Source organism: Ursus maritimus, unplaced genomic scaffold (assembly GCF_017311325.1).
Source record: "Ursus maritimus isolate PB19 unplaced genomic scaffold, ASM1731132v1 scaffold_6, whole genome shotgun sequence".
Classification (NCBI taxonomy): Eukaryota; Metazoa; Chordata; class Mammalia; order Carnivora; family Ursidae; genus Ursus; species Ursus maritimus.
The window spans coordinates 20318428-20345817 of NW_024426774.1; the positions used below are offsets into that span (position 1 = coordinate 20318428).

Below are 27390 nucleotides of genomic sequence, written 5' to 3' on the forward strand. Positions count from 1 at the left end.
GGAGGGGGGGGGATGAAAGGGGCGGGTCACCAGCCCCACCAGCAGGAGGCAGGCTTCCGGGGCCTGCGGCCACCAGGGTGGACACTGCGGTTCCCACGCTCCCCAGGGAGAGGAGGGCAAAGGCCCAGGTCCAGGAGAGGAGCGCCGCCAGGCCGTGGGGCTTCAGGCCCCGAGGAGCTTCTTGACCGTGTAGCCGGGCAGGCTGTAGAGGAAGAGGGCCAGCAGCAGCAGCCCCAGCAGCGCCAGCGCGACCTTGACGAGGAGCCACTTGTAGCGCGTGCAGATCAGGTACCTGACGGACTTGAGGGGGTTGAGGAACCAGACGAAGGCGGTGTCCGGCCGGCTGGGGGGCAGAAGGGGGGCCGCGGTCAGGCACCCCATGCCCTCAGCCCTTCTAGGGCCCAGCAGGCCCTGCCACAGCCCTGGGCCCAAAATCAGTGCCTGCTGGAGCCAGGGTTCGAGCCCTTTCTAAGCACCAGCTTTGCTGCTTCCATTCCCTGGGCTCTTCGGGCGACCGCCTGGCGCCCGGGCTCCTCCCAAGGCCGAGAGGGGTTTGGGGCAGTCGGGCAGCCCTCCAGCCTCCACCCGGCTATGGAAGGGGCCGCCTGGGCTGGTTACTGGGAAGCCCCTCCACTCCCCAGCTCCCAGTCTGGGCACCAGGGCGGCCCCACGTGGTCTTTGGGAAGCCGGCAAGTCTCAACCGGATGAACACGAGCGTCGGTCCCCACCGGGCCTGCCAAGGGTCGGCGGAGCCCCTGTGGGACTCAGCGCTCGCGGCTCTACCTTGTGCTCGGCCTCCCGGACCAGAGGGGCTTGCTAAGCTTTGCCTTCTGTTGTCGGCGTTACGAAAACAGTTGGTTTTAGAAGACATTAAGATAGAAAATTCATGTACCGAGGAGGCTTTTTCAAACTCCTGTCCCAGCGACCCCCGGAGGACACACACTGTGCCCTCCAGAACCTTTAGGGCAGAGCGGGGCTCCTCTCAGGGCACCTGGTTTCCAAGCCCAGGGGCAACCAACAAGTGAGGCCCCTGCCTGAGTCTCAGTTTCCTACTTACACAGTGGGGTTAATCGCAGACCCTGCCTCCGGGGTTGGTGAAGGGTAGGGAGAGAGAGGCAGGTGCCGGGCTAGGCACCGTGCCCGGCCCCTCACGGCTGCTCTAAGCTGAGGGGACTGGATGGAGAGCCTCCCTGTCCTACTCGGCAGAAAACGGCTCTGGGCTGGGAGGCGGTGGCTGGTGGGAGCTAGTGAGGCCTTGCTGGCTAGTCCTGGCCAAACCCTTCCCCGTTCCCCGTCCACAAGTCAACTGCTTTCTGCCAATGGCCCTGGGTTAGAGTCTGTCAGTCCGTCCCCAGGACAGGAAGCAGCGTCCTGCCCGGAACACTGGGTTGGCAATTCGAAATCCTAAGCTGGGTCTTAGCCCGGATCTGCTAGATGACCTCAGGCAAGTTGCGGAGCCCCTCTGGCCTAACACGCACTCACGTACGACCGGCATTTTGGTTCTGAGAGCCTACGGGACTGTTCGACGGCTTGAAAGCTGCCGTGTGTGTGCGTGCACTTGTGTGTGCCCGTGTTCATTGTGTGTGTGTGTGCCACACGCGTGTGTGTGCACGCGCTTGTGCCGCACGCCGCCAAGCTCATCGGCCCGAAGTCCAGAGGAAGAAGTGAGGCGTCCCGGAGCCGGCAGGATGCCAGGCTCAGGCCCCCAGGGCCTTCTTGGCCAGGCACCCAGGCACAGAGTAGAGGAAGAGGGCGAGGAAGGGGAGCAGCCGCGGTGTGAGGAGCCCGCCGCGGTGTGTGTGCCACAGGCAGTGGCGGGCGCACTCGAGAGGGTTCAAGAACCAGATGAAGCTCGTGTCTGGCCGGCTGGAGCAGCAAGAGGGGGGAGCGCGGAGAAAGGACACAGAGGACAAAGGCTCAGGGTGTAGCGGGGGCCTCACAATGGTGGCGGGGGGACCCTGAGCTGAGTGTGTGCACTTCTGGGCACCTGCCCTGCCATCAGGCCTGTCTGGGGCTCCCCACTCCACCACTGCAGCTGCTGGCTGGTTCAGAGGAGGGGTGGATTCCAGCAGGAAGCAGAGAGGGAGGGGGCTCCCCTGCCCAGAAAGGGACAGAGAGCCGAGGTGCCTGCAGAGGGGGAGCAGGAAGACCAGAAGGTTCTGGCCCCTCCTTCCTGTCCCCGTGCCCCTCCCTGCAGACCAGCGCGGCAGGGGGGCCAGGCAGGCTGCCCACTCACTTGGGTTTCTCTAGGGGTTCGGGTTCATTGCGGGCCAGGCCCACAGGATTCTTCTCCGCCTCCTCGGCTGTCAGGAGATGCAGCTCTGCCTCCACCTTGCCCTGCAGAAAAGAACAGAAGGATCCCCGCTCGCAGGCCGGGCGCTGGGCCTTCAGCACCCCGGCCTGGCCCAGCCCGGCCCTCCGCCGAAGCAGCGGTGGTCCCCACCGTGAGCTCGAACTCATCATTCTCATTGCGGGCCAGGAGGGGCCACCAGCCTTTGACGCGCTTCTGCTTGAAGATGGAAACCAGGGGCACGTCCACCTCGCCTGTGGCCATCTCCATGGTGCACTGCTTGGCTGTCTTGGCACCCCGGGGAAACCGGTTCAGGTCCAGCTCGATGGCCCCTGTAGCAGCCTCGGAGTCAGCTCTGACGGGCTGGGTTCGGGTTGACCCCCCCGCCCCCCCCTGGGGTGGGCTCCTCCTGCCTCCACCTCCCCCCGCCACCCGCTCCGTTCCCCAGCCCTGCACCCAGGAAGTCGTCCGCGGAGAAGTGGTCGGCATCCCAGATCTGCAGGGTGAGCCGTGCCGGGATCTTGTACTCCGTCTCGTCCCAGGAGAACATGGACTCCTTCTTGGAGATAACAATCTTTTCCTCAGCCACCAGGTAGTCGAAGGGAAACAGGTAGCGCCAGTTGAAGTTGCCCTCGCCGGTGAGGGAGTGATAGTGGACATCCGTGTCCTGCTTGTCCTCCTGCTGGCCCTTCAGCCACCTGCCAGGTGCCATTGGCTCCAGGCCTGCGGCCACCTGCAGGGAACCCCCTCCCTCCTCTCCTGCCTTCCAGGAAGGTGGGCTCATCCAGTCCAGTGGGTCCCCCCACCCCCCTGGCCAGGGGCCCTCTCACCCACCCCCGCACAAAAATGTCGCTGGACTTCTCCCCAGTGAAGAAGTCATCGTCCTCCAGGACCACCTCGTCCGTGTTCCACACGATGACCCGGAGCTCGTACCTGGGCAGGGGAGAGTCTGGCTGGTGGTCTGGAGGAGCGGGCTGCCCCAGGGTCTTGGGTATAGATGGGGCAGGTAACCGAGGGGATCCTGGGGACTCGGGGAGAGCATGGGGTCTGGGCTAGGCTGGGGAGGAGAGAGATGATTCAGGGAAGGGGGCGAGGAGGGGGAGTTGAGGGGACAGGGGGATGTTGGGGCCCTGGGTGAGGGAGAGAGGGTCACCAGCCAGCATGGCTGCTGAAGCCTGTCTGGCCGGAACGCCAGGACCCAGAGCAGACTCCTGGACAGGGAGGCTGGGCAGGGCTGGGAGGGACAGGGGCCACTGCTGGGGGCTGCTGAGCCCGACCCCGGTCTCCAGAGGCCAGAAGACACTCCAGTTCTAACACAAGTGTACGTTTAAGCCCAGCAGCTGGCAGTGGACACCCATGGAATCTGGTTTCCTTTTTGTCCTTGTCCCCAAAGAGAATTTTTCCCCTTGAAGTGTAATTGTCACTATAAATCGGAGGTTGCATTTCAACCACTAGGAGGGAGGTTGAGTCACGCCCTTCACGTGACTTGGAGTGCGGCTCTCCCTGGAGTTAGAGTTACACCCTGACTACAAGTCCCAGGTGACACAATGGGGTGCAGTATCCCCTAGTGGCCGGCCCTGGAACAGCACACTGGTGACCTCAGACCTGGAGGCTCTTGCAGGCACAATGTGCTCTGTAATTGGCAGGACCCAGTGCAAAATGGAAATGTGGGACCCCCTGTTAAAAAATTAAGAATTTAAATATTGCCAGGGCCTCCCTGAGTGTGTTACTTTCCCACCCATGCCCTTGGCCCTGGTTCCAGCCCCTGAGGATGTCAGAACTGGCAGCAACTCCATCCTGCCATTTTACAGATGGCAAAACTGAGGACCAGGGAGGCAACGTGACCTGGCCAGGGTCAAGAGGGAGAGGCAGGCAGCTCAGTGTCTGATCCAGCGCTCTTTCCACTCTCCCACCCTCGCACCTTATTTCTGCGTATCTCCCCGGCAGGGCTTACTGACCGCCTGGAGTGGGGACAACACAGAGCAGGCTTGGGGGCAGTGGCCGCTCTGAGGATGACCATCCACTGGAGGGCGCTAGCAAGTGCGCAGCGTCTCCCGGCCTCACCGACCGCACACCAGGGATGTGGCTCTGGGTGGGGGTGAAGGGGACCCACCCAGGGCTGGCCCCCCTGCCGGCTGGATGGGTTGCTCTCTTCCCCCCACCAGGCCACAGGGGAAGCACCGCTGACGAAGGTGATGCGGGTGATCTGAGCCTGGGGCCCCTACAGGAAGGAAGGTCGCGGAAGGGTGGGGAGGGGTGAGGGTGGGAAGGAAGTGGTGCTGGGCCCCAGAAGCTCACTTCTTGGGCTTCCGGGGGGAGATGTCCAGAGGCGTCCCCGGGGCCGGCATGTCCATGGGGAACATATCCACCCACAGCTCCAGGCGGCCCTGCGGAGGAGGGGGCATGGCAAATCTCCCCACGGACTCCCCCTGCCCAGGGAGGCCAGCTTTCTTCTCTGCCCTCCACCCCCAACCTTTGTTCCCTCAGGACCCAGTTCATCAATTTTCATCCTCGGACGCCAGAATTCTTATGACATCACCAAGAGCCAATCACAGCGTCTAGGGGAGCCGGCCCCGGGCTGCCCCGAGCCAACGTGACTGTCACTCAAAGCAAAGGTACACACCACTAGACTTGCTGTCAGGGGCATGGTGGGGAAGTGCCTGCCAGGCTTTTGGGAACGTGGCGAATGAGGATCCATTTTTAGGGACTCAGGTTGGGCCTCCCTGATCCCAGATACTGAAGAACCTCAGATCTCGGCCAGGCGAGAGTCACCTGCTCGATGCCCGGCTTGTCGGGGTTGAGCAGCGGCCGAGTCTCCACGTGTTCGGGCACCAGGCGGCAGCCCACGCGGGGGATGTCCTCCCAGTGCCTCAGGGCACACAGTGCCACGTGCTCTTCTGTGGGCTTCCTCTGACCTGTGGGTGCGGGTGGGTCAGCGGCGCACGGCCTCAGCAGAACAGGAAACCTGTGCTGGGCTGGACTCGGGCACAGAGAGGCCCTGGAGCCATCACCTGTCCATCCTATCTCCTTTTCACTGTTGGGGAAATTGAGGCACAGGGGAGAATCGGCTTGCCCAAATTCTCAGCTGCCCCAGCAAGACCTGTGTCCTTGGGTTGGCTCTGACCAGAGAATCCCGCGGGGCTGTGAGAGCAGGGAGGGCAGGAATCCACTTCCTGGCCAGCACCCTGAAGGTGGCCAGCAAGAGTCCCACAGCACACACACTTTCCTGGTCTCTGGGAAGTGCCACATGGGCAAAGCAGTGGCGAGAGCCCAGGGCTTGGAGTCAGATCTGGGCCCCCACCCTCATTCTGCCTCTGAAGAGCCATGTGACCTTGGGCAAGTCACTGAAACACTTTGGGTCTCAGGGTCCTCATTGGCAGAATGGGGAGGTCCTTTCTACCCTTCAGGAATTCTGAAAGGGAGAGAGAAGGCAACAAGTGGGCAGGCGTAGTAGGATGGGGTAGAAGGGCAAAGGCTGGGCAGACAAGGGTGGGACTCTAGGCTGATGGGCAGAGGGTCTAAGGAGACCCCAGTCTAGACCTTGAGGTCCTGCCACAGGGAAGTGTGGGTTCCTCTTGGCCTCCGACCCCCGCCCCACCCGTGGCTGTGTTCAGAGCCCTGTTACCATTCTCATCCTCGATCTCAGAGGGCCCAGTGAAGATATGGTTGGACACCTTCACTCTCCCGGGGGGCCCAAAGTGGGGACCGTCCACTTTGCCTTCCTTGCAGAGGCGGGTCAGAATCTGGCTGGGCTTCATGGGGTCCCGCCAGATATTGTAGCCATGTCTGTGGGAGGGGGCATACAGGCTTCGTGGGACTCAGGGTGCAGCTGGGCCCATCCCCAGGTGGTAACTGGTTCCAGTCAGTTCTCTTAAGTTGGCTGCTGCCCGTGTCAGCAAGTGGGTCCCACCTGAGCCACTAGGGCTGCTGGAGGCTGATCCCTCTGACCCCAGGCTCCAGCCTCACACGCCCTGTGTCCCCAGGATGAGCTTTCAGCCTCTGCTAGTGCAGCCCAACCCATTCCCCAACTGTGCCCTCGCCTCTGGTACGTGGAAGACTCCTGTGAGGACACTGATAACCAGAGAGGTTAGGAATGTGACCTGCGTCACGCAGCCTGTCAGTGGCAGAGGCTGGCCAATCCCCAGTGGATTCTGCCGAACAGTGCTGCCTGTCCTCCCAGCCCACTGTTCTCTCCTTGCCCTGCCCCCTCTGTCCTGGAATCCTCTGGCTCTCTCCCTGTCTTAGAATCTGTGGTCTGCCCAGAGTCGATAGGGAAGGAGGCCTGGCCTGGAACAGAAACCGTCATAGAAGGGTGCCTGGGTGGCGCAGTGGTTAAGCGTCTGCCTTCGGCTCAGGGCATGATCCCGGCATTCTGGGATCGAGCCCCACATCAGGCTCCTATGCTATGAGCCTGCTTCTTCCTCTCCCACTCCCCCTGCTTGTGTTCCCTCTCTCGCTGGCTGTCTCTATCTCTGTCAAATAAATAAATAAAATCTAAAAAAAAAAAACCAAAAAAAAAAACGTCATAGAGCCTCCTTCCCAAATCACAATCTCTAATCTTGTCTTCAGTGTCAAGATGCAGCAGGTGCCCCCGCCCTGCCCTGTCCCGCCCCACGCACATGGAGTAGGTCTGGGCGATGCCGCAGGTGGCGCGGTGCTTGCTGTAGAAGCGGTTCTCCAGGTCGATCTTGGTTTCCCCAATGAGGTCGTCGGTGCCTACCAGATCCCAGTCATACACGGCCACCGTCAGCATGGATTCCATGGGGAAGGAGGCCTCGATGTCAAAGGACCTGGCGGGTGGGGGTTAGAAGGGCTGAAGGTCAGGGTGGGGTGGGTGTGTGGGTGGGTGTGGGGCTGGGGAAGCTGCAGCGGGGCGGAGAGGGGGCCTGGGGAACACCAGGAGGCCTTACTTCCCGAAGACAGGGTTGAGCTGCTTGGAGATGTAGTTCTCCTTGTCTCGGATGTCTGTCTTGCCCAGCCGGATGGCGATGTAGGGGTCGGCTTTGCCATTGATGTCTGCGGGGTGCAGGTCTGTGGCCTGGGAGGGGGGAGGGGTGCTCCTGAGCAGGCCCCCCCCACACCCTGCTCATCTTCCAGTGCCCTCACCCGCTCCCTGGTGGTCCCAGGACGGCAAAGGGAGGAGGGCTGGACCAGAGACAGGAGACTTGCTCCGCAACCCTAGGCAAGTCACTGCCTGTCTCAGGTCTTGGCTTCCTCCTCTATAAAAGGTGGGAACCAAGGGCGCCTGGGTGGCTCAGTCCATCAAGCATCTGCCCTTGGCTCAGGTCATGATCCCGGGGTCCTGGGTCTAGCCCCGTGTCTGGCTCTCTGCTCAGTGGGGAGTCTACTTGTCCCTCTCCCGCTGCCCCTCCCCCCACTCATTCTCTCTCTCTCTCAAATAAATAAAATCTTAAAAAAAGAGAAAAATGTGGAAACTAGACCAGATGACCCTTCTGGTGCCTCCCAGTTGGGGCGCTCACTTTGCAAGTGCTTTAGCTCCCCCTGGGCAGGGCGACTGGAGACTCTGGGAGAGGATCTGAGGGGAGTCTTACCCTGACCACATAGACTCGGACCAGCACATTGATGGGGTCATTGCTGGGGATGCCCTGGAACATGCCGTAGGTGGGGTCGTAGCCAGCTTCCCGGGACACGTCCTCTGGGAGTGGCACTTTGTACATGCAGAGGGAGCCCTGGGGCAAGGCAGGGGCGTCAGGGTGCAGCTCCCACAGGCAGAGGTGGCACTGAGGGTCTGCACCCTGCTGCTCAGGGCCTTAACCCTTTAGTTGCTGGATCAGAGGGAAGTCCGGGGGTTCTGGAAGGAGTGGCCAGGGCAATGTGGAGGCTGGGGCACTCAGGGCAGATGCTCTTTTTTTTTTTTTTAAATCAGCATAGAAATATTTTCATATTTTACCAATCAGTGTGTAGCTGACAATTCCACTTGACTGTCAGCCCTGGGCTTGGGGCTTGGGGTGGCCGGGGAGGGCTCAGGGTTCAGGGCCCGGGCTCACGTCCTTCGCTGACCTTGAACCGGCCCACGATGCGCTCCTCCTCAGTGCAGCTGTCCTCGTCATCTCCCGTCTTGCCCCGCAGCAGGTTGAAAGTGTGCAGCCAGTCCTCGAAGTTGTCGAATTCGGACTCCAGTTCCTTGGGGTACACCTGAGCCGGGCCAGGACGTCCGGGGGACAAGCCATGACCTCTGGCCTCTGTCTCGCCCCATCTGCCACCTCCTGCCCCAGGCAGGACCCCACGGCCCTGGTGGGTCTGCTCCCAGACCCTCACCTTGAGCTCATCAATCTTGGGTTTCTTCTTCTCAGGGGCCTCAGAGCCCTGGCCGGTTCTCTTTTTCTTCTCTTCCTTTGCAGCCTTTGTCTTCTCCTTGCCCTTCATCGGCCCCTTCAGGCCTGGCCAGAACCAGAAAAGGAGGCCATGGTCAGTTTGGGGCAGAAATGATGGGGCACAGCCCTGGGCCAGCTCACTCTCCTCCCTGGCCTCAAGCTACTTGTCTGTCACATTAAGAGGGCTGTTCTCTATCAGCATTTCCCAAACTGCATTCAGTGGGACACCAGCTGTAGATGTTTCTGAACTGTTTTAGAAGAAAGGGTACATTGTGGTCAGATAAGCTGGAAAAATATTTTATATCATATCTCCCATTTAGAGACTTATAATAACATTTGTATATTAAAGGCACTGGGAAGTCCTGTGCCGAAAGACCCATCTAATCAATTTGACCCAAGAGTCCCTTTTCCCTCTGGAATACCCATTAACAGTGTTCCATGGTAAAGGTCTGGAAAATGCTGGAGGCCTGAGCTCCCTTCCAGCTCTGATGTTCTGCGGCTCTAAATGCCTGTTCATCCTTGTGACTTGTTGAACTGGTTCGAGCACAAGCCACTCTAGCTGAGGGCCTACGCCTGCTCCTGGTGCCCGGAGAGGGCTGGTGATAGCTGCCTGTGGCTGCTGCGGCCGTGCGGGCCCCCAGGAGGGGAAAGAGAAGCAGCCGGTGTGGCGGGCAGGGAGCCGGCCCTCCAGGGGCACGAGGGGAGGCGGAGACCCACGGTCCCAGGCTCACCCTCAGTGTTGTCCACCTCCTCCTTCTCCTCCAGGTCAGTGCCTGAGGTCTCTTGCTGTCGAAGTTGCTGCCAAAAGATGAGGTGAAGAGGAAGGAAGGTGGGCTTCCTGGGGAGGGGTCTTTTGACCCCAACTGTGGTCTCAGACCAGTCTTAAATACTTAGAAATTCGTTTCAGGCACCTGGGTGGCTCAACTGGTTAAGCATCAACCTTCAGCTCAGGTCATGATCTCGGGGTCCTGGGATTGAGTCTCAGGGTCCTGAGACTGAGCCGTGTGTCTGGCTCCCTGCTCAGCGGGGAACCTGCTTCTCCCTTTCCCTCTGCCCCCTGGCTCGTGCTCTTTCTCTCTCTCTCAAATAAATAAATAAAATCTTAAAAAAAAAAAAAAGAAACAAACACGTTCCTACTGGGGTTCAAACTCATCACGTGCTCTGTGTAAGTGGGTTAAGAAAAAGTTTATTACGTGTGCAATATGACTTAACTGTAGTCAGGGGTTCGTGGTTCTTTAAATTGTGCATTACTTAAAAATAAAATGCATTTTAGTGTTGATTCTTAGTGGCATTATTCTTTTTTGAATATAGAAAAGTATAACTGAATCAGAAAATGTGTTTTCTTTCCCTGCAGTCCACCCCACCTGCTGGAAATCACAGGGTATCAACTAAGGCGCCACCTAGTGGCAGACCTTGCAAATTACAGGAGCAGGGACGAGAAAACAGGCTGCCCCTTGGAGCTCCAGCGTGGCCAGCTTGAAACCAGGAGATGATGGTGGGAGAAGGTGCAACTAGGTGACCCCCAATTATCTGCCCTCCTGCTCTTTAGAAGTTTTTCTGGACACACAGGCCTGTAGCCAGAGATTACATTTCCCAGCCTCCCTTGCAGCTAAGTGTGGCTACAGGGACTAGATTCTGGCCAACATGAGTGGAAATGATTTGTGCAAGTTCTGCGTTGGGCCCTTAAGAGAAAAGGAGTGTGCTTCCTCTTTACCCCTTCCTGTGCTCTGGTATTAGGACTGAGGGTGAGCCATCTCTAACCACACAGATGCCAGCAACAAGCGGCGGTGTCTTAGTACCTGCCACCATCATGTCCCCGTACCAGCCTAACACCACTCTCTGAGACACAGGAGAAAGAAAGAAGCTTCTGTCTTGTTCACACCAATCTAACTTGCTACAGCAGCTTAGCCAGCTAACCTAACGTGGACGGTAAACATCACACACAGCCTGGGTCACAGAAGGGGCCTGGGGAGAGGGGGCGGCTGGATCAGCTCAGGTCCTACGGAAGAAACACACCACAGGCACATGTCCCTTCTGATCAGTTGGTAAGTCAGGGAGTGCCCTGAGCTGGGGAGGCAGGATGGAGAGAGACAAACGAGAAAGAGGAGAAATGCACTTTCTGGAATGTGCAATCAGCCTCGGCAGGCAGAAGCTGCATGCACACAGCAGGGGAGAACATTCCACAGCCACAGCTGGCAGCGATGTGCAGAGCAAAGCAGTGGGAAGAGGGCCAGGTTCTACCCAGCAAGCATTGCTCCCTTTTGTTCTCTGCACGCATTTCTCCTCTTCCTCAAAGGTCACCCTCCCTGCGAAGCCTTCTCTGACTCCCCCAGGCATTGATCTGCCTTTGTCATCACACCGTACTGTATCAGCTGGCATGTCCAGGACGGCTCCTCAGGGCAGGTACGGACTTATCTTTGGCTCCCACGGTACCTGGGATGGTGTCTGACTCGTCATATATACTGAGGAGATGTTTGTGGTGTAAATGAGTGAGACAAGAGAAAACCAAGCCAGGGAAGGTAGATTGGACCGCCATCTTGGAAAAGGTGGGTCCTGAGCTAGATCCTCGAGGATGTGGGACAAGTCTGTTCCAAGCTCGTGTTAATGGAGTGGGGGAACCAGCTCTGGTGGGGAATGGGAGAGAAGCTGGATAGAAGGGGCTGATGTGGAGTTGGGGTCGGCTCCCCAGCCCAGGCCTGAGGCCTTACCTCCTTCATGGTATCAATGGAGGCGAAGTACTTGGACCACCAGTCCAGCATGCTCTCATCCGGCTCCTCTTCTTCTGGCTCTTCTGAGTTGCCCTTTTTCTTCTTTTTTTTCTTCTCCTTCTCCTCATCAGCCTGGAGGGTTGGCCAGGTCCAGAGTCCTGCCTACAGCCCTGCGCCCTGGCCATTCTCTGAGCCCTGGACCACCCAAGGATTCCCCCCTCCATTCTATTTACTTCTGGGAAGCCCTAGACTCCGTGAGGCTCCTGGGGGCCACCAGTGTCAGAGGGGCAGGGCCTTGTTTTGTAGGAGGAGGATACCACAGCCTAGGGAGGGTCACGACTTGCCAATCTGAGCCATGGGCCGAGGCGCTACTGGCACTCAGCGGCTTTGCCCCCTCTGCGTCTCTGGAGGACTGTGCTGGCCCTGAGCATCCAGGGGCTGGGGAGCGGCTCAGTCCCTGATGCAGGCCCCGTGGCCTGATACCCTATGCTGTTGTAGGGTCCTCTCTCTCCAAAGCCCCCACATGGCCCCACACTCACCACATCCACCTTGATGACGGCATCAGAAGTCTGCAGAGGGGAACCAAGGAGATGGGGACAGAATTAGCCACCAGGGGCCCGAAGCGGCAGGCAGGCGCCCAGCCAGGAGAGGAGAGGAGAGGAGAAGGGCGAGAGCTGAGAGGGGGCTCACGCAGGGACATTCACTGTGCAAGCCCCTGCGCTCTGTCACACTGCCTGGTGAGCCTGCGAAAGGTCTGCTTTGCAGATGTTTCTCCTCAGACCTTCAAGGGTGGTGGTCCTCCACCCTGGCCGCACGTTAGACTCACGGGGGGCTCTGACAAACCACCGGTGCCAGGTCTCTGCTGCGTCCAAGGGTGGGGACTGGGCATTTGCATAGTTGTAACTTCCCAGATGTCTTCAGTGGGCATTCGGGCTTGGAGAGAGGCTGACCCATATGCAGCGGGAGCTCAGTAATGTTGGCTAGACGGGGTCAACTCTACTCTCCACCCCCTGTCCCCCGGCCTTACGAGGGCAAGAGCCTTAAACATTTAGTGGATGCTCATACGATGGCATAGTTGGAAAACACCCCACCAGAGCCCAGGGCCTGGGTGATGATGGGGAAGCTCAGGTTCGTGCCGTCCACTATCTTTTTCACTGCGGGTCTGAAATTAGGGGGCTCTCCCCCGGCCCCAGGAGGAGCCCTCGGGGAGTAGTTCGGGAGGGTGGGAGCTGAGAGGGCACAGGATCTCCAGGCTTAGCCCTGGAGCAGCAAGCTTTCCTGGCAGGGCTCCCCTTTCCTGAGAACCATGCCCACTGCTAACTCAGCCAGCTGCCTGGGACCCTCTGGGGTCAAGGACTGTGGGCCAAGGGAAGGTCATTTCAGACTAAGCCCAGACCTCAGAAGCTAGGAGGTGCCCCAGGCCGTGAGAAGGACTTGAGGTCAGGAATGGGGTAGAGAGAATCTAGGAGGGAGGAAGCCCACATCTGCCCCCTGGGGCCTCCTTCCCACCCTTCCCTCTGATCTAAATCCCAGATGACGGGGTTCCCTCTGGCAGATAAATGGCCCAAATCCCCCAAACCAAGAGGAATTAGGAGCTTCCACCTGGAAATCCTTCCCCAGCCCAGGCCTAGGGAGGCTGGTCTGTGCATGGCCGGGACGGAAAACCAGGGAGCCTCTGGAAAGCGCACTGTGTTCGTGCAGGGAATCTATTGTCTATGGTGCAGTTTGTTGGAGTAAATATGATCACAGGCTATTCCCTCAGACGGTTCCTGCTCTCTCTCTCATCCGCGCACACCCGCGCTCGTGCACATCTGCACGCTCACGCGCACTCTGAGGCCCACGCAGAGCGGACAGTCCTGCTTTCCAGGACAGAGCGAGGATGGACCGCTTGCACACATAGCTGGGGTTAGCCCTCAACCACGATGTGCGTGGCTGGGGGGCCCAGGGCTGTGGGCCAGAGGAGGCGGCCCTGCTCCTGAGAAGCGCCACACGGTCCCAGCTAGCGTGGGGCTGAGGCTGCGTGCCTTACCGCGCCCAGCTTCACCACCGTCTCCAGCTTCTTGACGGGTGCCTCCAGCTCCATGTTCACCACCACCTCCCCTGTGGGGTGAGAGGAGGGGCCCCTGTTGCACAGCACGCGGCCACCCCGGAGGAGCCTGACTGGACAGAGAGACGGACAGACAGGCAGACAGACAGGGAGGAACAAGAATGACAGGAAGAGTCAGAGGTGATTGGAAGGACCAGAGGCCTAAAGCTGATTCTGGAACTTTCTGAGGTAAGAGGGAGGGACAGGGCAATGGAGAGAGAACAGACAGGCATAAGGAGAGGTAGAGTGTGAGCCAGAGAGAAGGCTGAGCTGCCGCGGAGTGAAACAGTGGAGGCTGGGCCAGGAGGGAGGCTGGAAGGGAGGCCTGGGTCTCATCCATAAGTGAGCAGAGGGAGCTACCTGCCCTCAGGCCCTCGAAGACCATGTTTGGCTCTGGCGCTTTCTGGCTCTAGAGTGATGGGCAGCCAAAGGTAGCTTGGTCCCCGGAGAGGGGCCTCCCTGCCTCCCCCACGCCCGCTTGCGGATGCCCCTGCCTAGCCGACCGGCGGCTCCGCGGGCAGGAGCTCCTCCCGGGGGCCGAGTGGAGCCCGGCCTGGGCTTCGGGGTGTGGCCGTACCCGCGGTGTTCCGGCTGGGGGCCGAGCGGTCTGGGGGCCTATAGATGAAACGCCGCAGAGAGCTGACGGCGTGGGAGCCCACCAGCGTGTAGCGTCCGAAGGCCCGGCAGTCCACCACCCGGATGTTCAGGGGCGGGTGCAACAGCTCGTTCTCCGGGAGGTCCTGGGGGGTGCAGCAAGGGCAGCCTGGGCTCAAGGGGGGCACAGAGGGGCCACCCCCACCTTGCCTGGCTACACCCGGGGCCTGTACCCACCACTTCAAACCACTTGACGAGGGTGCTGAAGTTGGGGTTCTTCTTGTAATTGTGGATCAGGGACGACTGCACCCCCTTCCCTGCACACTCGATGTCTACCCGCGGCCGGTCCACCTGGGCCAGGTTCACCCGCTTCAGGTCTCGCAGGCCCCAGAACAGCACCTGGGTGGGGGGAGAGGGGAGCCCCGCAGTCAGTGGGACGAGTGGAGGGCGGGCTGGGCCACCTGAGGGGGAGCTGGGCAGGGACGCGGGCAGCAAGTCAGGACGAGCAAGGGCCAGGAGAGCTGATGAGTGGCCGGCGTCCTCAAGCGGCTCCAGGGTGAGGGTGGGTGTGGGGGCGCAGACGGGAGGGCCGGGGAAGGTCTGGGAATGATGCGGTGTGACTCAGTGAGGACCGGGCCGGTGCTGCACGGGCAGGAGCCTGGCTTTGCCGCTGGCTCTGGGTGTGACTTCGGACTGAGGAGTCTCCTTGTCTGAGAAATGAGTGTTCTGAGGTTGCCGAAGACTTCTCGATGCCCACAGTGTAATGTGTGCATGTGAGCCTTGATGGGAACCGAGTGAAGGGGGCAAGGAAGCCAGAAGACAGCGGGACCTGTCCAGGGCAGGGCCCGGAGGACCCCAACAGAACCCTCATGCACCTCGATTCGGTATTTGCTGAGCACGGGCCGGATGCCCACGGGCACAGGCATGACGGGACCTCGGTCCATGTCCACAGGGCCACTGATGGGTGGCAGGTCCGCTTTCCCCGCTGGCCCAATCTGGGGAATGGGAGTCATAGTGTCACATTCTCCTTCCCCATGAGTTATTTGTCAGGTGCTGCGGGGAGACAGGGAAGGCCAACACCCCAGGCTCCTGAGAACCAGGCCCCAGCTTCGGTCGAACCGGCCTCGCAGCAGGACGGGGGGAGAGCAGCCCCCGGCCCTGCCCTGTGGCCCACCTGCAGCAGCTCGAAGGCAGCCAGCAGGTCCCCGGCCGTGGCAGTGCCGCGGTAGATCTGGAAGTACTCGAGCTGCGGCGGGAAGCGGGGCGGGCAGTACGCCTCGTCGGCCATCTTCACCAGCGGCTTGGCAAAGGTCCGGCCCATGAAGTCGGTTTTGCCCTGATACGACAGATAACCAAGGTGGCCTTCCAGCTCTTGAGTTTACCATGGATGTTCACACCTGGGATCTGTCCTCACCACAGCCCCTGGAGCTAAGGGCAGGTGTGATCACCCCATTTTACAGATGGGGAAAACCAAATCTTGGGACCCACCGGAGACTTGCTCAAGGCCAAGCTGGCAGTGAACTGCAGATGCGGGACTCGGGGCTAGCAATGAGATCTTCCTACCTCTGGCCCAGAGCTCTCAGGGGATCCCGGTAGCTGGAGGGGCGGCTCCCCAGCTCTGGAGGGGTCACCTCCACCCTTCCCTTCTCCACTCCAGAGCTCCCTTGGAGAGCTGTGAGGTTGTTACTGACTCAGCAGGTGTGGGCAGAAGGCAGGGGCGCCCAGGGGTGTGGGAAGGCTGATGACAGCAGGACTTGCTGGAACATGTTCCAGTGACTCTGGGCCTGAGCTGGGTCTGTCTGTGGCAGGAGTTTGTGGGGTGGGGGGTGGGGGGACATGCTGGCCTAGCTCCTTCCTGAGATTCCAGTGACAGGGCAGGAGACACCTGGGTCTGCTGGAGGGGCTGGTCTGCCATCCCCACTCCCAGCTTCCCAGTAGGCACCCTGGCCGAGGAGCTCTGGGGCTGGGCAGGGGAGGTGCGGAGTGCAGGGATGAAGGCACAGCTCCCCGGTGCCTGGGCCCGCCCGTACCATGGTGTCCTGGTCGTAGATCTCGATGACAATGATGGGAGGGTCATTGCGCAACTCATGGGCTTCACCGTACAGCTCCAGGTTGTCGAACACCAGCATCTGGTCCCAGGTGGGGCACAGGGTCTCATTCAGTACCTGCAGGGTGGTACGGAGCGGGGGGAGGGGGGATGGGTAATAAGCAGCGGTGTGTGGGCAGATACATGAGCAGGAGTCACCCCAAGCCACCGCGGCTTCCAGAGACTCTGGGGACAGGAGCGTCATGTTCCCTGACTCTTCCCGAAAGCTTAAAACGAAGGCGAACACAAGGCTAGCTCCCAGGCCCCCATATGTCTTTCCTTTCTTCTGTGTTGAACGTAAGCACGATTAAAGCCTTTACCAGTGTGGCCTGGGCCTGCAGATATCAGCAAGGCTGTCCTCCAAGGTCTGGGGTGCTGGCCGATCTGTTTTCCAGGTCCCACACGCTCAGGGGCTTCCAGAACTCCCCGAGCCAGGGCCACTCCCTCCTCCCGTGGGCCCTCACCTCTGTGCATTGACTCTGGTTGATGAAGAAGACGCGGGCGAAAGGGTCCGAGAGGCCACTGCTGTCGGCGGCAAAGAGGCTGCGAGCCTGGTACATGTGGGCTCGGAGCTGGAAGGCCTGCTTCTCTGTGGGGAAGAGCGGGCTGAGGCTCCCGGGACAGCAGCCCCTCCAGCGCCCTCCCGGAGTGATGGCTGGGAGCCGGCCCTCGCCGGCCCAGGGGGCCTCACTCACTGGTGTAGACCAGGCTGATGGGTGGAAAGGAGTGCAGGCCCAGGCCCTGGGCTGCCTTGACCTCCTCGAAGCCACATGGCAGGCCGCACAGGAAGTCCTTGCGATGCTTGCTGAGGCCCAGCCACAGGTAGAGCTCCAGCTTGGCCTGTACCGTCCAGCCTGCTGAGCCGAAGCCCCGCTTGCCCGGCAGCTGGGGGTGGGGGTGCGGTCAGCCGCCGGGCCCACGGGGTGAGGAAAGGCGGAGGGCCTGGCAGAGGCCTGGTCAGAGCTGCCCCTGCCGCTCCGCAGCTATCCGCTGGGCCGGGGGGTGGGGGTGGGAGCAGTGCGGAGGGGGATGGGCAGGCCAGTGCCATCTGGCCCCCGTCCCCCTCTTCCTAGCCTCTCTGCAGCTCTTCTCTGAGACTTGCGGGCCCACCTGGTCAGCTCAGGCCTGCCAGCCCCCAGCCGCCCCCCCCCCCACGTCTCTTCCCCTTCAGCACCTTGAGGAAGAGCGTCTTGACCTTGGCGCAGTCCTTGCCCAGCTCCTCCTCAACGGCGGAGAAGAGCAGGTCCTTGGAGGGCACCCGGGCGTAGGCAACACGCTTATTGTTGCTCAGCATCCAGATGAAGACATCGGGGACGCTGTGCTGGGGCTGGGGCGGGAGGGGCGGGCGCCACTAGGGGAGGGCTCCTGCCACGTGGCTAGGGTGCCCAGGGCCTGACTGACCTCGGCCTCTGCCGTACAGCCAGGCCTGGGCCTTCCTTCACCTCCCAGAAGGCAGGATAAAGGGCTGGTTCACCTCTGTCCCTCAAGGGCTGTCAGAGCGGGAGGGTCCCCCTTCCTGTGACGGGACCCCCTCCCCACTCCAGGCACTCCAGCTTGGGGGCTAGGCACCCCCTCTCCTCTGCACGCTGGGGGGGGGAGCATACCTCGTCTGCCAGGAAGCGCAGCTGCTGCAGGAAACTCTGGCAAAGCCTCAGCTTGTCCCGCACCGTGTGTTTCTTCACCTGTGCCCGCAGGGTCTTGGCCTGCTGTCCCATGCTCTCCTGCGGGGGGCGGCGTGTGCGAGAGAGGGGCTCAGGCCACGCCGTCTGAGACAGATGTCCCCCCACCTCAGGCACCCTCCCTTGATCCAGTGTGTGTCTGGCATGTCCTCACCAGCTCCCGCAGGCAGGACTTGAGGCGCTCCCGGTCCAGCCTGGTGCGGGATGCGTGGCCCTGGTCCTTGTCAGCGAGGGACAGGAAGCGGCTGGGGGACCAGGGGAGCAGTGCTCAGCGGAGCCCACCTGCCTGGCAGCAGGCTTGCGGACACCCAGCCCCTCACATCCAGCCCCTCGCGCCCCACCCCTTCCTCTCACTAGCAGCCACAGCTGAGCTCCTCCAGGACGCCCCGCAGGCGACGCTCGGGGTAGGACTTCTCCGTCTTGATCATTTCCTGCACGTCATTTAGGCCTTCTTCCTGCGGACCAAGAGTGAAGGGAGGATGCCTGCTGAGCCATAGCCCCCCAACCTCAGTCTCCCCAGATGTCTCCCCCCATTTATCAGGGGAACAAAGGGCTAGCAACCCGGGACCCCTCACTAGTGCCATGCTCCCCCCCCCCAGGTCCTGCCACCATACAGAAACCACCAATTCCCCAGGTTCTGTCTCTTCCAGAAGGAAGAAGCCACCTCTGGGCTGTGGGTCTGTGGTCCCAGTGGACTCAATGGGGCTGGGAAGAAGACAGGGCTAGATGGGGGGGCGGTGCAGCACCAGCCAGAGACAGAGGGGTTGGCCAGCCTCCTCTAGGGAACACCAGGACGGGATGGGCCAGGATTCCCAGACTCCACTCCAGGTAGCCCTCGGGCCCCCCACCCACTCCTGGGACATGGGAGCAGGGACAAGACCAGAGGTCGTGCTGGGGCTATTCCTGTAGTCCTCACCCCCTGCCTCCTTTTCCCCCCATGGCGACCTGCTGGGCAGACTGTCTAGTGTGTTGCAGGGGAGGCTTCCCAGCTGGGCGAGGCCCTCTGAAGCACCCCCCCACCGCCTGCCTTCCCCTCCCCTCCCACCCCCCGCCTGGCCCTGACCAGCTTGTCGGCGATGTGGTCCATAATGTTGGCATTGTAGAGGCGGCGGCTCTGGTCCGGCCACCAACTCTTGATGTAGACGCAGGGCTTGCGATCCAGGTAGGGCAGATGGAAGTAGTTCCTGGGGGGCAGGAGGTGGGAGGTTGAGGACTGGGGTGCAGGGAGGTGGGAGGCCAGGCCATGAGAGGACGGGAGGCAGCAGGCAGGGCCTCTCAGGACCCTCCATCCACCTGGCTCACCTGTCGGTGATCTGGGGCCGCATGGGTGGGGTGGAGGACACCGAGGCCAGGTCCCCACCCTCATCGGCTTCATCCTCACTTGAGTTCTGGATCAGATCGACTTCTTCCTCGTCCCCAGGCTCCTTCCGAGGCCGAGGCCGCTGGGGCCGTGACAGGCCATCCACTTCGTTCCCATAGTTACCTGGAGGCAGAAGGGGGCACGCAAGGGGCTAGAATCCTGCCCTCTAATCAGGGTGCTGCTTTGGGTTTGTGGGAGGGAGGAGGGGGGTCAGGGAGTGGGGAAGGTGCCTGGAGTCTGTACCAGCTTGGACACAAGAGAACACTAGCCAGAGGAAGGTGCCCATGGCCTCCACCCTGTACAAAGACCTTGCTAGGAACCCTGATGACCACTGAGCTCAAGGTCCAGCCTAGGACATGGCCTGGATCCTTACTCTCTCCCCTTTCCCTTCTGAAGGGAAGGCTTCTTGCTTCCCCATGTCCCAAACACAGCTTAGCCCTGTAGGTGTGTGCACTAAGGAACTGCAGTGGGTGTGTGTGCACGCTCGCGTGAACACTGCATGCTATGGGGTGCTTGAAGACACTCGGAAGAAAGTGGTCAAAGTTTCCCTCCCTCCAGGCCCGTGGTGCAGGGCCTAGCCATTGCCACCCAGCAGCTCCCAGGCCTGAAGACCCCGCTGTGAGCCCAGCACTCACCTATGGTGACCTCAAAGGTGATTGGCTTGTCTCCATTTTTCCGATCGATCATTGAGGCCTCTAGGAAGGCCCCAAATAGAAAGAATTCTTCCATTTTCCCTGTGCAGCTCTGTGGGGAAGACGATTCAAACCATCCTCAAACCTTAGCAGGGATGTTGGGCCTGGGGTCAGGCCTCCTACTGTCTTACAGACAAGCCCTTTGGGCCTTTGGGGGCAGACATCCCACCCCGTTGTGCAGGCAAGCAGCCCAGACCCTGAAGACCTAAATCCCTTTGCCCTCCAGCCCGGATATCCATGGACAGGGACAACCATGGCCATGAAAAGGGCAGACATGAGGCTCCATCTTGGGACCTCCAGGCAGAGTGCAGGCACAGCATTGGAAGGGGACAGAGGTCCCCAAGAGGGGCAGAGTGTGCGCCCCTGCTTCCTGGGGAAGGGGGCCTCGTCATGGGGTCTTGCCCTCTGAGGCAGACTGGGCAGCAACACGCAGAGCCCAGGCCTAGGCTGCCATGGTGGGAAGGGGGCTGAGCTGGGGGCTCCGGAGGACAGCCCAGTTCCCTGGGACCTCACCTCCGAGACAGGTGTGGCCGGCTCCACCTGCACCTCTGTGGAGCTGGTGAGCTCGGGGTTGGACGTGTCCAGGATCTCCACGGCCAGGCCCAGCATGAGGCGGGCACGGAACGACACGCCCTCACCCAGGCCCTCGTTCAGGTCCTGGTGCTCGTCCAGCAGCGTGTAGTTGCGTGTGGAACCATACATGTTCACCCAGGCCGGGCCCAGCGTGGGCAGGAATCCTGTGGGCCACAGGGAGAGGGACGAGAGGCTCATGGGGGTGGTGGAAACTCTTCTGGGCGCTCAGGCCTGCACCTCCCAGTTGCTGAGCCGAGAACCCCATGCTTTGCTCGGTGAAACACTCGAGGTGGGAGAAAGCCTGCGGGCCAGCGAGCGGCTGACAGGAGGCCCTAGGGATGCTCACATCTGCGGTGCGTGGGCAGGCGTGGGGCAGCTTCCTTGCTTGCACTGAGGGCTCCCTGCCTCCGGGCCCGTGGAGCTGGGGCTGCCTACAATCTGTCTGAAGGACAGACGCCGGCTCCCCTCAAATGCCTCAGCCTGGCCTTCTGGGCCTTAGCGGCCTGTGCAGATCCGCAGCTCACCAGGTCTGGCACCCTGCTAATGCGGACCCTCCCCTCCTCTCCGAAGATCCTCCCTCGGTCTGCCGTGAAGCCAGCCCAGTCCCTAGTCCCCGCTAACTTCCTCGCTGTCCGCCTTCGCTGTCTCGTGGACACCAGGCTCCATTCTGCTGCACGTGCGATGTGTGTTTGGCTTCGAAAAAATTATGACATTTAAAAACTCAAGATATACTTTACATAATATGAAATTCACCGTTTAACACTGTGTGCCGTGGGGGTTTGTAGTATATTCACTTTGCTGTACAAGCATCACCTGACTCCATCCTGCCCCAAAGAAACCCTGTACCTCTGAGCAGTTAGCCCGTGTCCCCTCCCCCGCCCTGGCAACCACTACTTTCTGGCTCTGCAGATTTGTCTATTTGGACCGTTCGTATGTATGGAGTCACATAACATGTGGCCTTTTGTGCCTCTGGCCTGCGGTTTTGAGCATTTGGTGGCACATCCCCCTCTCTGGTCCCCAGTGGGCACCACGAGGACAGGGCGCACGCTTCTCTTGCTGGTGCCCCTGGTGCCCAGCACCTGGGTTCTGGGGAGGGTCAGTCCCACAAGCCCGTGGACAGGGACTACGGCGGCAGGTCCACGCATATGTGAAACGTACGTGTCTACACCCGTATCATCACTATTTTCATTTCACAGAGGGGCAAACGGGTTCAGAGATCACACAGCTACTAACGGTCAGTGCTGAGGTTCACATCCGGGCAGCCTGGCTCAGGCAGGCCCTGTCAGCTCGGTGCAGCCCTGAGCCATGACCTTCCACCTTTCCTTCGAGGGGGAGGGGGCTGCCGACCACATCCTCACAATGCCCAGGGCCTCTCAGGAAGAGGTGGAGATGGTGCAGGTGGTGGGAGGGGAAGGTCTCACTTACGCCTGCCCTTCAGGGCCCTTGTCCCTCACCCTTGTCCCTCACCCAGTCTCCTGCTGCTGACCTTTGTCTCCATCGTTGGAAATCTTGCGCAGGTCAATGAAGTGGGTGCCGATGGCCATGTCGTTGACCTTGTCGGAGTCCCGGATCTGCACCTTCACACGCTTGCAGAGCGGGGGGAACAGGTCTGTAAAGACGACCTGCTCATTCCACAGTGGCTCGTAGCTGCTTTTCTGCACTGAAGTCTTGCCCTGGTGGGAGGGAGCAAGGGTTAGGGTGTGTGTGTGCGTGTGTGCGCGCGCACGTGCGTGTAAGCATATGTGCGGAGCGTGCATATGCGTGTGTATCCATGTATGTGTATGTGTGGTGTGTGTGCACGTGTGTGTGCACGTGGGGGTTATGTGTATGAGTTATAGGTGTTTGCATGTGTACGCGTGTCTATGTGTATGCATGTGTATCTGTGGTGTGTGCGTATATGTAATTTTGTGTGTGTATGTGTATGTGTGGGGTGTGTGTATGCGTATGTATGTGTGGGTGGGGTGTGTGTATGTGGTGTGTGTATATTTGTGTGTGTGTGTGTATGTGTGAGGTTTGTATATACATATTTAATTTTTTATTAAAATTCAATCTAGTTAACACCCAGCATGTTGCTGGTTTAGCGATACATCGGTTGCACACCACAGCCAGTGCTCGCGTGTGGCGTGCGTGTACGTGCGTGTGCACTGATGTCTGGCAGGCACCCTGCCCCACACCAGCCTCTCAGACCCTCCTCCCTCTCAGTGCCCCTGCCTTAGCACGTGGTCTCTAGAATGCAGAGGTAGGCGGGATCCCCTAAGGCCCGTCCTGGCTGAGAGGACCCCCAGCCTGGCCACAGCTCCAGCCCCTCTCTCTGGAGCTCCCCTCCCCTCTCATCTCCTCGAAGGCACCAGGGGCTCGAAGGTGTCACCTGGCTTCTGATTTTGCCTCACATCCACCCCTAACCCCCATCCTCCAATCACTCTGTACCTCTGATGCCTGTTACCCCAGACCCAGCCTCCTGCGCCCCAATACCTTCTGGCCAGCAAAGAAGACTTGCACATAGGGGTCGACCAGGTCCTTGTTCTCACCGATGAAAGCCTTCTTCACGTTGGCCATGAGGCTGGTGTTCATGCGGGGCAGCCCCTCTGCTCGGTAAATTTTCACGTAGAACCGGGCCCACTGGCGTTCAGGGGGCACTCCCTCAGGCAGCAGCAAGTTCCTACCGGCACACAGAGCTAGGGCTGCAGTGGCCAGGCGTGGGCACCCCAGTCCTGCCCTGGCATCTGCGTACCCTTGGGGCCCGGGACGATCTCTGTGAACTCCTGCCCTGCCCTGCCTCAGTCCTTCCTCTCCTGGGAGGAGAGTCTGTGGACCCCAAGGCCAGCACTGCCTAGAAGAGCTGGGCAGTCTGGGAGTAGGTGGGGACAAGGGTAAGGGAGGGAGGGGGGTCTGTGTGCCAAGTCCACCCCAAGGGCTCGTTTTGGGGGGGAGGGAGGGCTGGGTCAGGTCTCCAGGGCTGGGGGGAGATGGGAGCCTCACCCCTCAATGTCATCCTCCTCTGTCTCGTTGGCCTTGTGGGGCGTCTTGATGTTGTCCCCCTTGCCCACCACGGCGACGTCACACTTCACGTAGCCCTTCAGCCCAGCAGAGATGTCATCGGGGTCTGACAGGATGGCCCACTTGTGGTGGAACTGGTGCTCTGCAGGGGTGATGAGCAGGGACTGCACCTGCCATCCTGGGGCGGGCTGCGGAGCTGCGCAGTCGAGCATCTTTTTGGCCCCTGGTCCCCAGGATGGCCAGAAGGTGACAGAGGCCCCCACAGGGGCGAGAAGCTGGGGGAAGGTCCTGCATCCAGCTGTGGGGTGTGACTTTGAAGCGAGAACCCTCCAAACTGGTTTCTCTGCCTGCAGCCGCCCTGCCCCCACCCCTGCAGACAACCTGCACGCAGCTGCCAGACAGAACCTTCGGAGAGGCTCCCCCTCCCTCACTCTTTCTTTCAAATGTCTGCAGCTTGTCAGTGCTTGGGGTACAGACCACCGACCTTAGCGCCGTCTGTGAGGCCTCCTGATTCAGCTCTGCTCGGCTCACTCCACTCATCCCACCCCACCCCGGTGCTCCTGCTGGGCCCAGCTGCTTATTTCCCTCTGAACAACTGGAGTCCCTGTTCAGACCCTCCTGCCTTAAGGGTGCTGTTCTTTGAGCTCAGAAGGGCCTCCTTCCTACCCCTCCCCCCATTCACACTTCTCAGACACCTGCCAGGGAAGGCTGGTCAGGCTGGGGAGCTGGCTAGCACCCCAGACCTCCTCTATGATCTACCGGAGGGTGGCTGTGACCTCAAACGACCCCTCCTCATCTCCAGCAGAGAGAATTAGGGAGTGAGCAGTGTCCTGCTGCCGCCTCTGGTGCAAACGTGGTCCTGCCACGGTGGGAACAGGCCCCGGTCCCGCAGGAAACCCTTCCAGCTCCACAAGTTATGGACACCACCTGAGACTCCCAGGAGTCCTGTGTCCCTGGCAGCATGCTTCCAACGACTCCCAGGCTGGGTCAGCAACCAGGGAGTCATCACAAGGGTTAGGCCAAACCAGAGACCAGCAGAGTGAAGACCTCAGTGCCCTAACTGACGGGGCCATGTGACTTCAGGCTCCCATGAAAGGGACCAGGCCCTGGAACAGACTCAGTGGAAGCAGCACATCAGGTGGCCCACCTGGACCCAGCTTCATATCCTTTTCCTTTCCCTGGACCAGTGATACAAGCTTGCTGGGCCTGCTTCCTTCTCATGAAATGGAGGGATGCTGAGTGCAGGGGGTGGTGAGGGGTAGGCCTGAGGGCGTGGCATGCGTGGCCCGTTGCCTGGTGCTTTGCAGGTGCTTCCTGAGTGGCGGGGGTCCCCTCTCCAGGACTCTACCATAGAGAAGCCCAGGGTCCACGTCAGGCTCCTTGCTGTCTCTCCACACCCCTGCTGCCGGTACTGGGGGGTGGGGGAGGGCGTTGCTCAGCCCCGGGCTGGAGCACCACCTCAGGGATACCCGCGCCACTCCAGCCCACGGCCCACAGCTGGGCGTGCTTCCTGGAGAGTGCCAGATCGACGACTGGCCCTCTCCCCCACTCCCGAAGACGCTAATGGTCACTAGGGCCACCCTCTGCTGAGGATGACGTACGTGTAGCAGTGGGAAAAGGCACTGGTCTGGCACCCAGAGACCAGGCTCTACTCCCACTGGCTCTGGGTAAGTCTCTTCGTAACCCTGGGCCTCTTGGTCATATAGAGACACCGGACTAGATGTTGTAAGGTCTCTTGTGGCTTGAATGTTCTATGCTTTTGTGATGGTTATGCGTATAATCTTGGGTTTGGACTTGATTCCCTAGTCACAGAGTGCACCAGCCAAGGGTCCATTAAGTGCAACCATAAGAAATCACCAATTTGTTCGACCTGATAGTTTAGTGGCATTTCCAAGCTACTTAACTTCTCTTGGCTTCGTTTGTCTCGTCTGTAAAATGGGAAGGAACGCTGCTGGCTCCTCCCTCACTGTTTTGTGAGGGTCAGACGTGACACTGATGAGATGGGATTGTCACTGTCCAAGGGTCTGATGGAGTCATTACTGCCTCCTGAGTGGTGGGTTCACCTCAGGCCCATGACGTGGGCCCCGCTGCCAGGTTGTCCGCCCAGGTTCCTGAGCTGGCCATGGGCTTGGTCGTCATCTGGCAGGCTCAGGGCACCTCCGTGGCCTGGCCTGTGCCTCACAAACCCTCTGGGCCTCTCCTTGGGGTTCCCTCGCCAGCCCCATCCAGCGTGGGCCCAGGGGGACCCGCATTGTTGCGAGTCGGCCACAGCCCCATGTGGCTATTCTCAGGAGGCCTGGGGCCTTGACGGATGGTCGGTGAGCCCGGCGTCCCTTAGAGGCTGCCACACTTACATTTGTGTGGAGGACAGTGTGGCTCAGTGGGGGCCCTGGAGTCATGCAGACCAAGTGGGTGACGGTGGAGCCCCAGCGCTTCTCCAAAGCCCCAGGCCCCTCGAGTGTAAAAGGGGGCGGTGCTGCACACCCAGCAGGGCTCCTGGGAATCCAGCAGCCTGAGCACTGGTCATCACTGCGTCTGTGTGCAGACTGGACACCCATCGCACCACACCCCCAAAGGCCTCACACTGAGTTTACGGTCCAGACCAGGCTAGGCCCTGGGGCCGCCACAGTGGGAAGGACGGCATGGGCCACACTCGCTGAGCCATGGCCACTGATGCTGACCGAGTCGCGCAGCTACTTACCGGGCTGGGAGTACACGGTTCCCACATCCATCTTGAAGGACCCCACTAGGGTACCGCTGCGCAGCAGATTCTTGGAGTGAATCACCTTCCGGGCAGAACCACAAGCCACCAGTCAGGCCAGGCGGGGCAGAGGCTTTCCACGGGGTAGGGGTGGGGTGGTCTGATGGTGGCACCACCTGTCTTTCTGGGGAACGAAGCTTTTCAGGGAAGCGGGAGGGCACTTGGCAGGGCAGGGATGGCTTCCTGAGGCTCAGCATTAACCCCTCTTGCCCTCATTTTTGCTGGCTGCCAGGTACGGGTGAGTAGGTTGTACACTGTGCAGAGGCACCCAGTTAAACAGGTGAAAGGGGCCCAAACCAGCCTGTGCCCCACTTGCCCAGCTGTGTGTCTGGACATGGGGCCGCCTTTGGCGGTTGGTCCATCCAGAGGGATGCTCTTTTCAAGTCTACACAAAGGTGCAGTTTGAGCTATGCTCACCGAGATCTTGATGATCTTGTCGAACATGACGTCAGGAGAGACGTGGAAGTCGAAGACGAAGTACTGGAAGGAAGGAGGACCCAGAGCTGCTGTCACCCAGCTGACAGCAGCTAGCAGCCCGGGGCAGTGCCGGGCTCCTCCCTCTTGCCAGTGCCTGTCTGCACCCTGGCTATTTCCCCCAGGCCCCGAAGTTCAGAGGAGCAGCAGTGGCAACCACTGGTCCTCCCTGACTCAGTGGCAGGTGGGAGCTGCGTGGTTTTGGGCAACACTGTCTGATCTGTTTCCAAATGCTCAGAGTTGTTAGAGGCTGAATGAGATATTACAAGACACCATAATATACACTGTAGTTACACAGGCAACACAGACATTGCCCTTAAACCCCCTGCTCCACCGCCTCGATGCGTCTCGATTTCAGCGATGTTCACACGTACGCTAAGTTGTGAAGGACTTCATTTGCTGTAAACGTAAAATGTCCCAGGTGTGAACTGTCCTCTGGAGCTGGGAGCTGCCACTCACCCCGGGGCCCCGTTTCTCCTGGCCTTGGTGTGCAGGTGCCAGGAACCAGTACAGGGCACAGTCATGGAGGGACCACAGCTTTGGTGAATGTGTGGGCAGAGACAAGGAAGAAGTGTTGCCAACACGCTCAGGGCCAGTGTCTGAGGACAGTCTGTTCCTGGTGCTAAAGACTCACACTGGAGCATTGTGGGTCAGAGTGCTGCCTTTAGGGCGCCTGGGGGGCTCAGTCAGTGAAGCGTCTGCCTTCCGCTCAGGTCATGATCCTGGGGTCCTCAGATCAAGCCCCACATCGGGCT

At 60.3% G+C, this 27390-nt stretch overlaps 1 protein-coding gene across 3 annotated transcripts in view; it reads right to left on the reverse strand.

Annotated features, from left to right (window-relative positions):
• Positions 1 to 162: 162 nt before the first annotated feature.
• OTOF (otoferlin) overlaps positions 163 to 27390 on the reverse strand; it is a 91179-nt gene continuing 63951 nt past the window's right edge. For 2 of the 3 annotated variants that reach the window (XM_040622999.1, XM_040622998.1), the window contains 37 exons: positions 26579 to 26641; positions 26102 to 26186; positions 23383 to 23542; positions 22876 to 23062; positions 21890 to 22076; positions 20344 to 20567; positions 19774 to 19882; positions 19081 to 19261; positions 18842 to 18962; positions 18133 to 18233; positions 17933 to 18023; positions 17704 to 17820; positions 17274 to 17426; positions 16795 to 16984; positions 16564 to 16688; positions 16044 to 16178; positions 15188 to 15349; positions 14889 to 15008; positions 14251 to 14412; positions 13997 to 14159; positions 13363 to 13433; positions 11873 to 11902; positions 11334 to 11465; positions 9357 to 9423; positions 8570 to 8691; positions 8312 to 8446; positions 7843 to 7980; positions 7201 to 7328; positions 6910 to 7080; positions 5916 to 6076; positions 5063 to 5205; positions 4589 to 4677; positions 3125 to 3223; positions 2747 to 2988; positions 2444 to 2622; positions 2237 to 2337; positions 163 to 343 (listed from right to left, as the gene is read on the reverse strand). In XM_040622999.1, the coding sequence (XP_040478933.1) occupies positions 163 to 343; positions 2237 to 2337; positions 2444 to 2622; positions 2747 to 2988; positions 3125 to 3223; positions 4589 to 4677; positions 5063 to 5205; positions 5916 to 6076; positions 6910 to 7080; positions 7201 to 7328; positions 7843 to 7980; positions 8312 to 8446; positions 8570 to 8691; positions 9357 to 9423; positions 11334 to 11465; positions 11873 to 11902; positions 13363 to 13433; positions 13997 to 14159; positions 14251 to 14412; positions 14889 to 15008; positions 15188 to 15349; positions 16044 to 16178; positions 16564 to 16688; positions 16795 to 16984; positions 17274 to 17426; positions 17704 to 17820; positions 17933 to 18023; positions 18133 to 18233; positions 18842 to 18962; positions 19081 to 19261; positions 19774 to 19882; positions 20344 to 20567; positions 21890 to 22076; positions 22876 to 23062; positions 23383 to 23542; positions 26102 to 26186; positions 26579 to 26641 (5025 nt within the window). Of the gene's footprint in view, positions 344 to 2236; positions 2338 to 2443; positions 2623 to 2746; positions 2989 to 3124; positions 3224 to 4588; positions 4678 to 5062; positions 5206 to 5915; positions 6077 to 6909; positions 7081 to 7200; positions 7329 to 7842; positions 7981 to 8311; positions 8447 to 8569; positions 8692 to 9356; positions 9424 to 11333; positions 11466 to 11872; positions 11903 to 13362; positions 13494 to 13996; positions 14160 to 14250; positions 14413 to 14888; positions 15009 to 15187; positions 15350 to 16043; positions 16179 to 16563; positions 16689 to 16794; positions 16985 to 17273; positions 17427 to 17703; positions 17821 to 17932; positions 18024 to 18132; positions 18234 to 18841; positions 18963 to 19080; positions 19262 to 19773; positions 19883 to 20343; positions 20568 to 21889; positions 22077 to 22875; positions 23063 to 23382; positions 23543 to 26101; positions 26187 to 26578; positions 26642 to 27390 lie in introns of all 3 variants that reach the window. The other variant, XM_040622997.1, reaches the window with a different exon arrangement.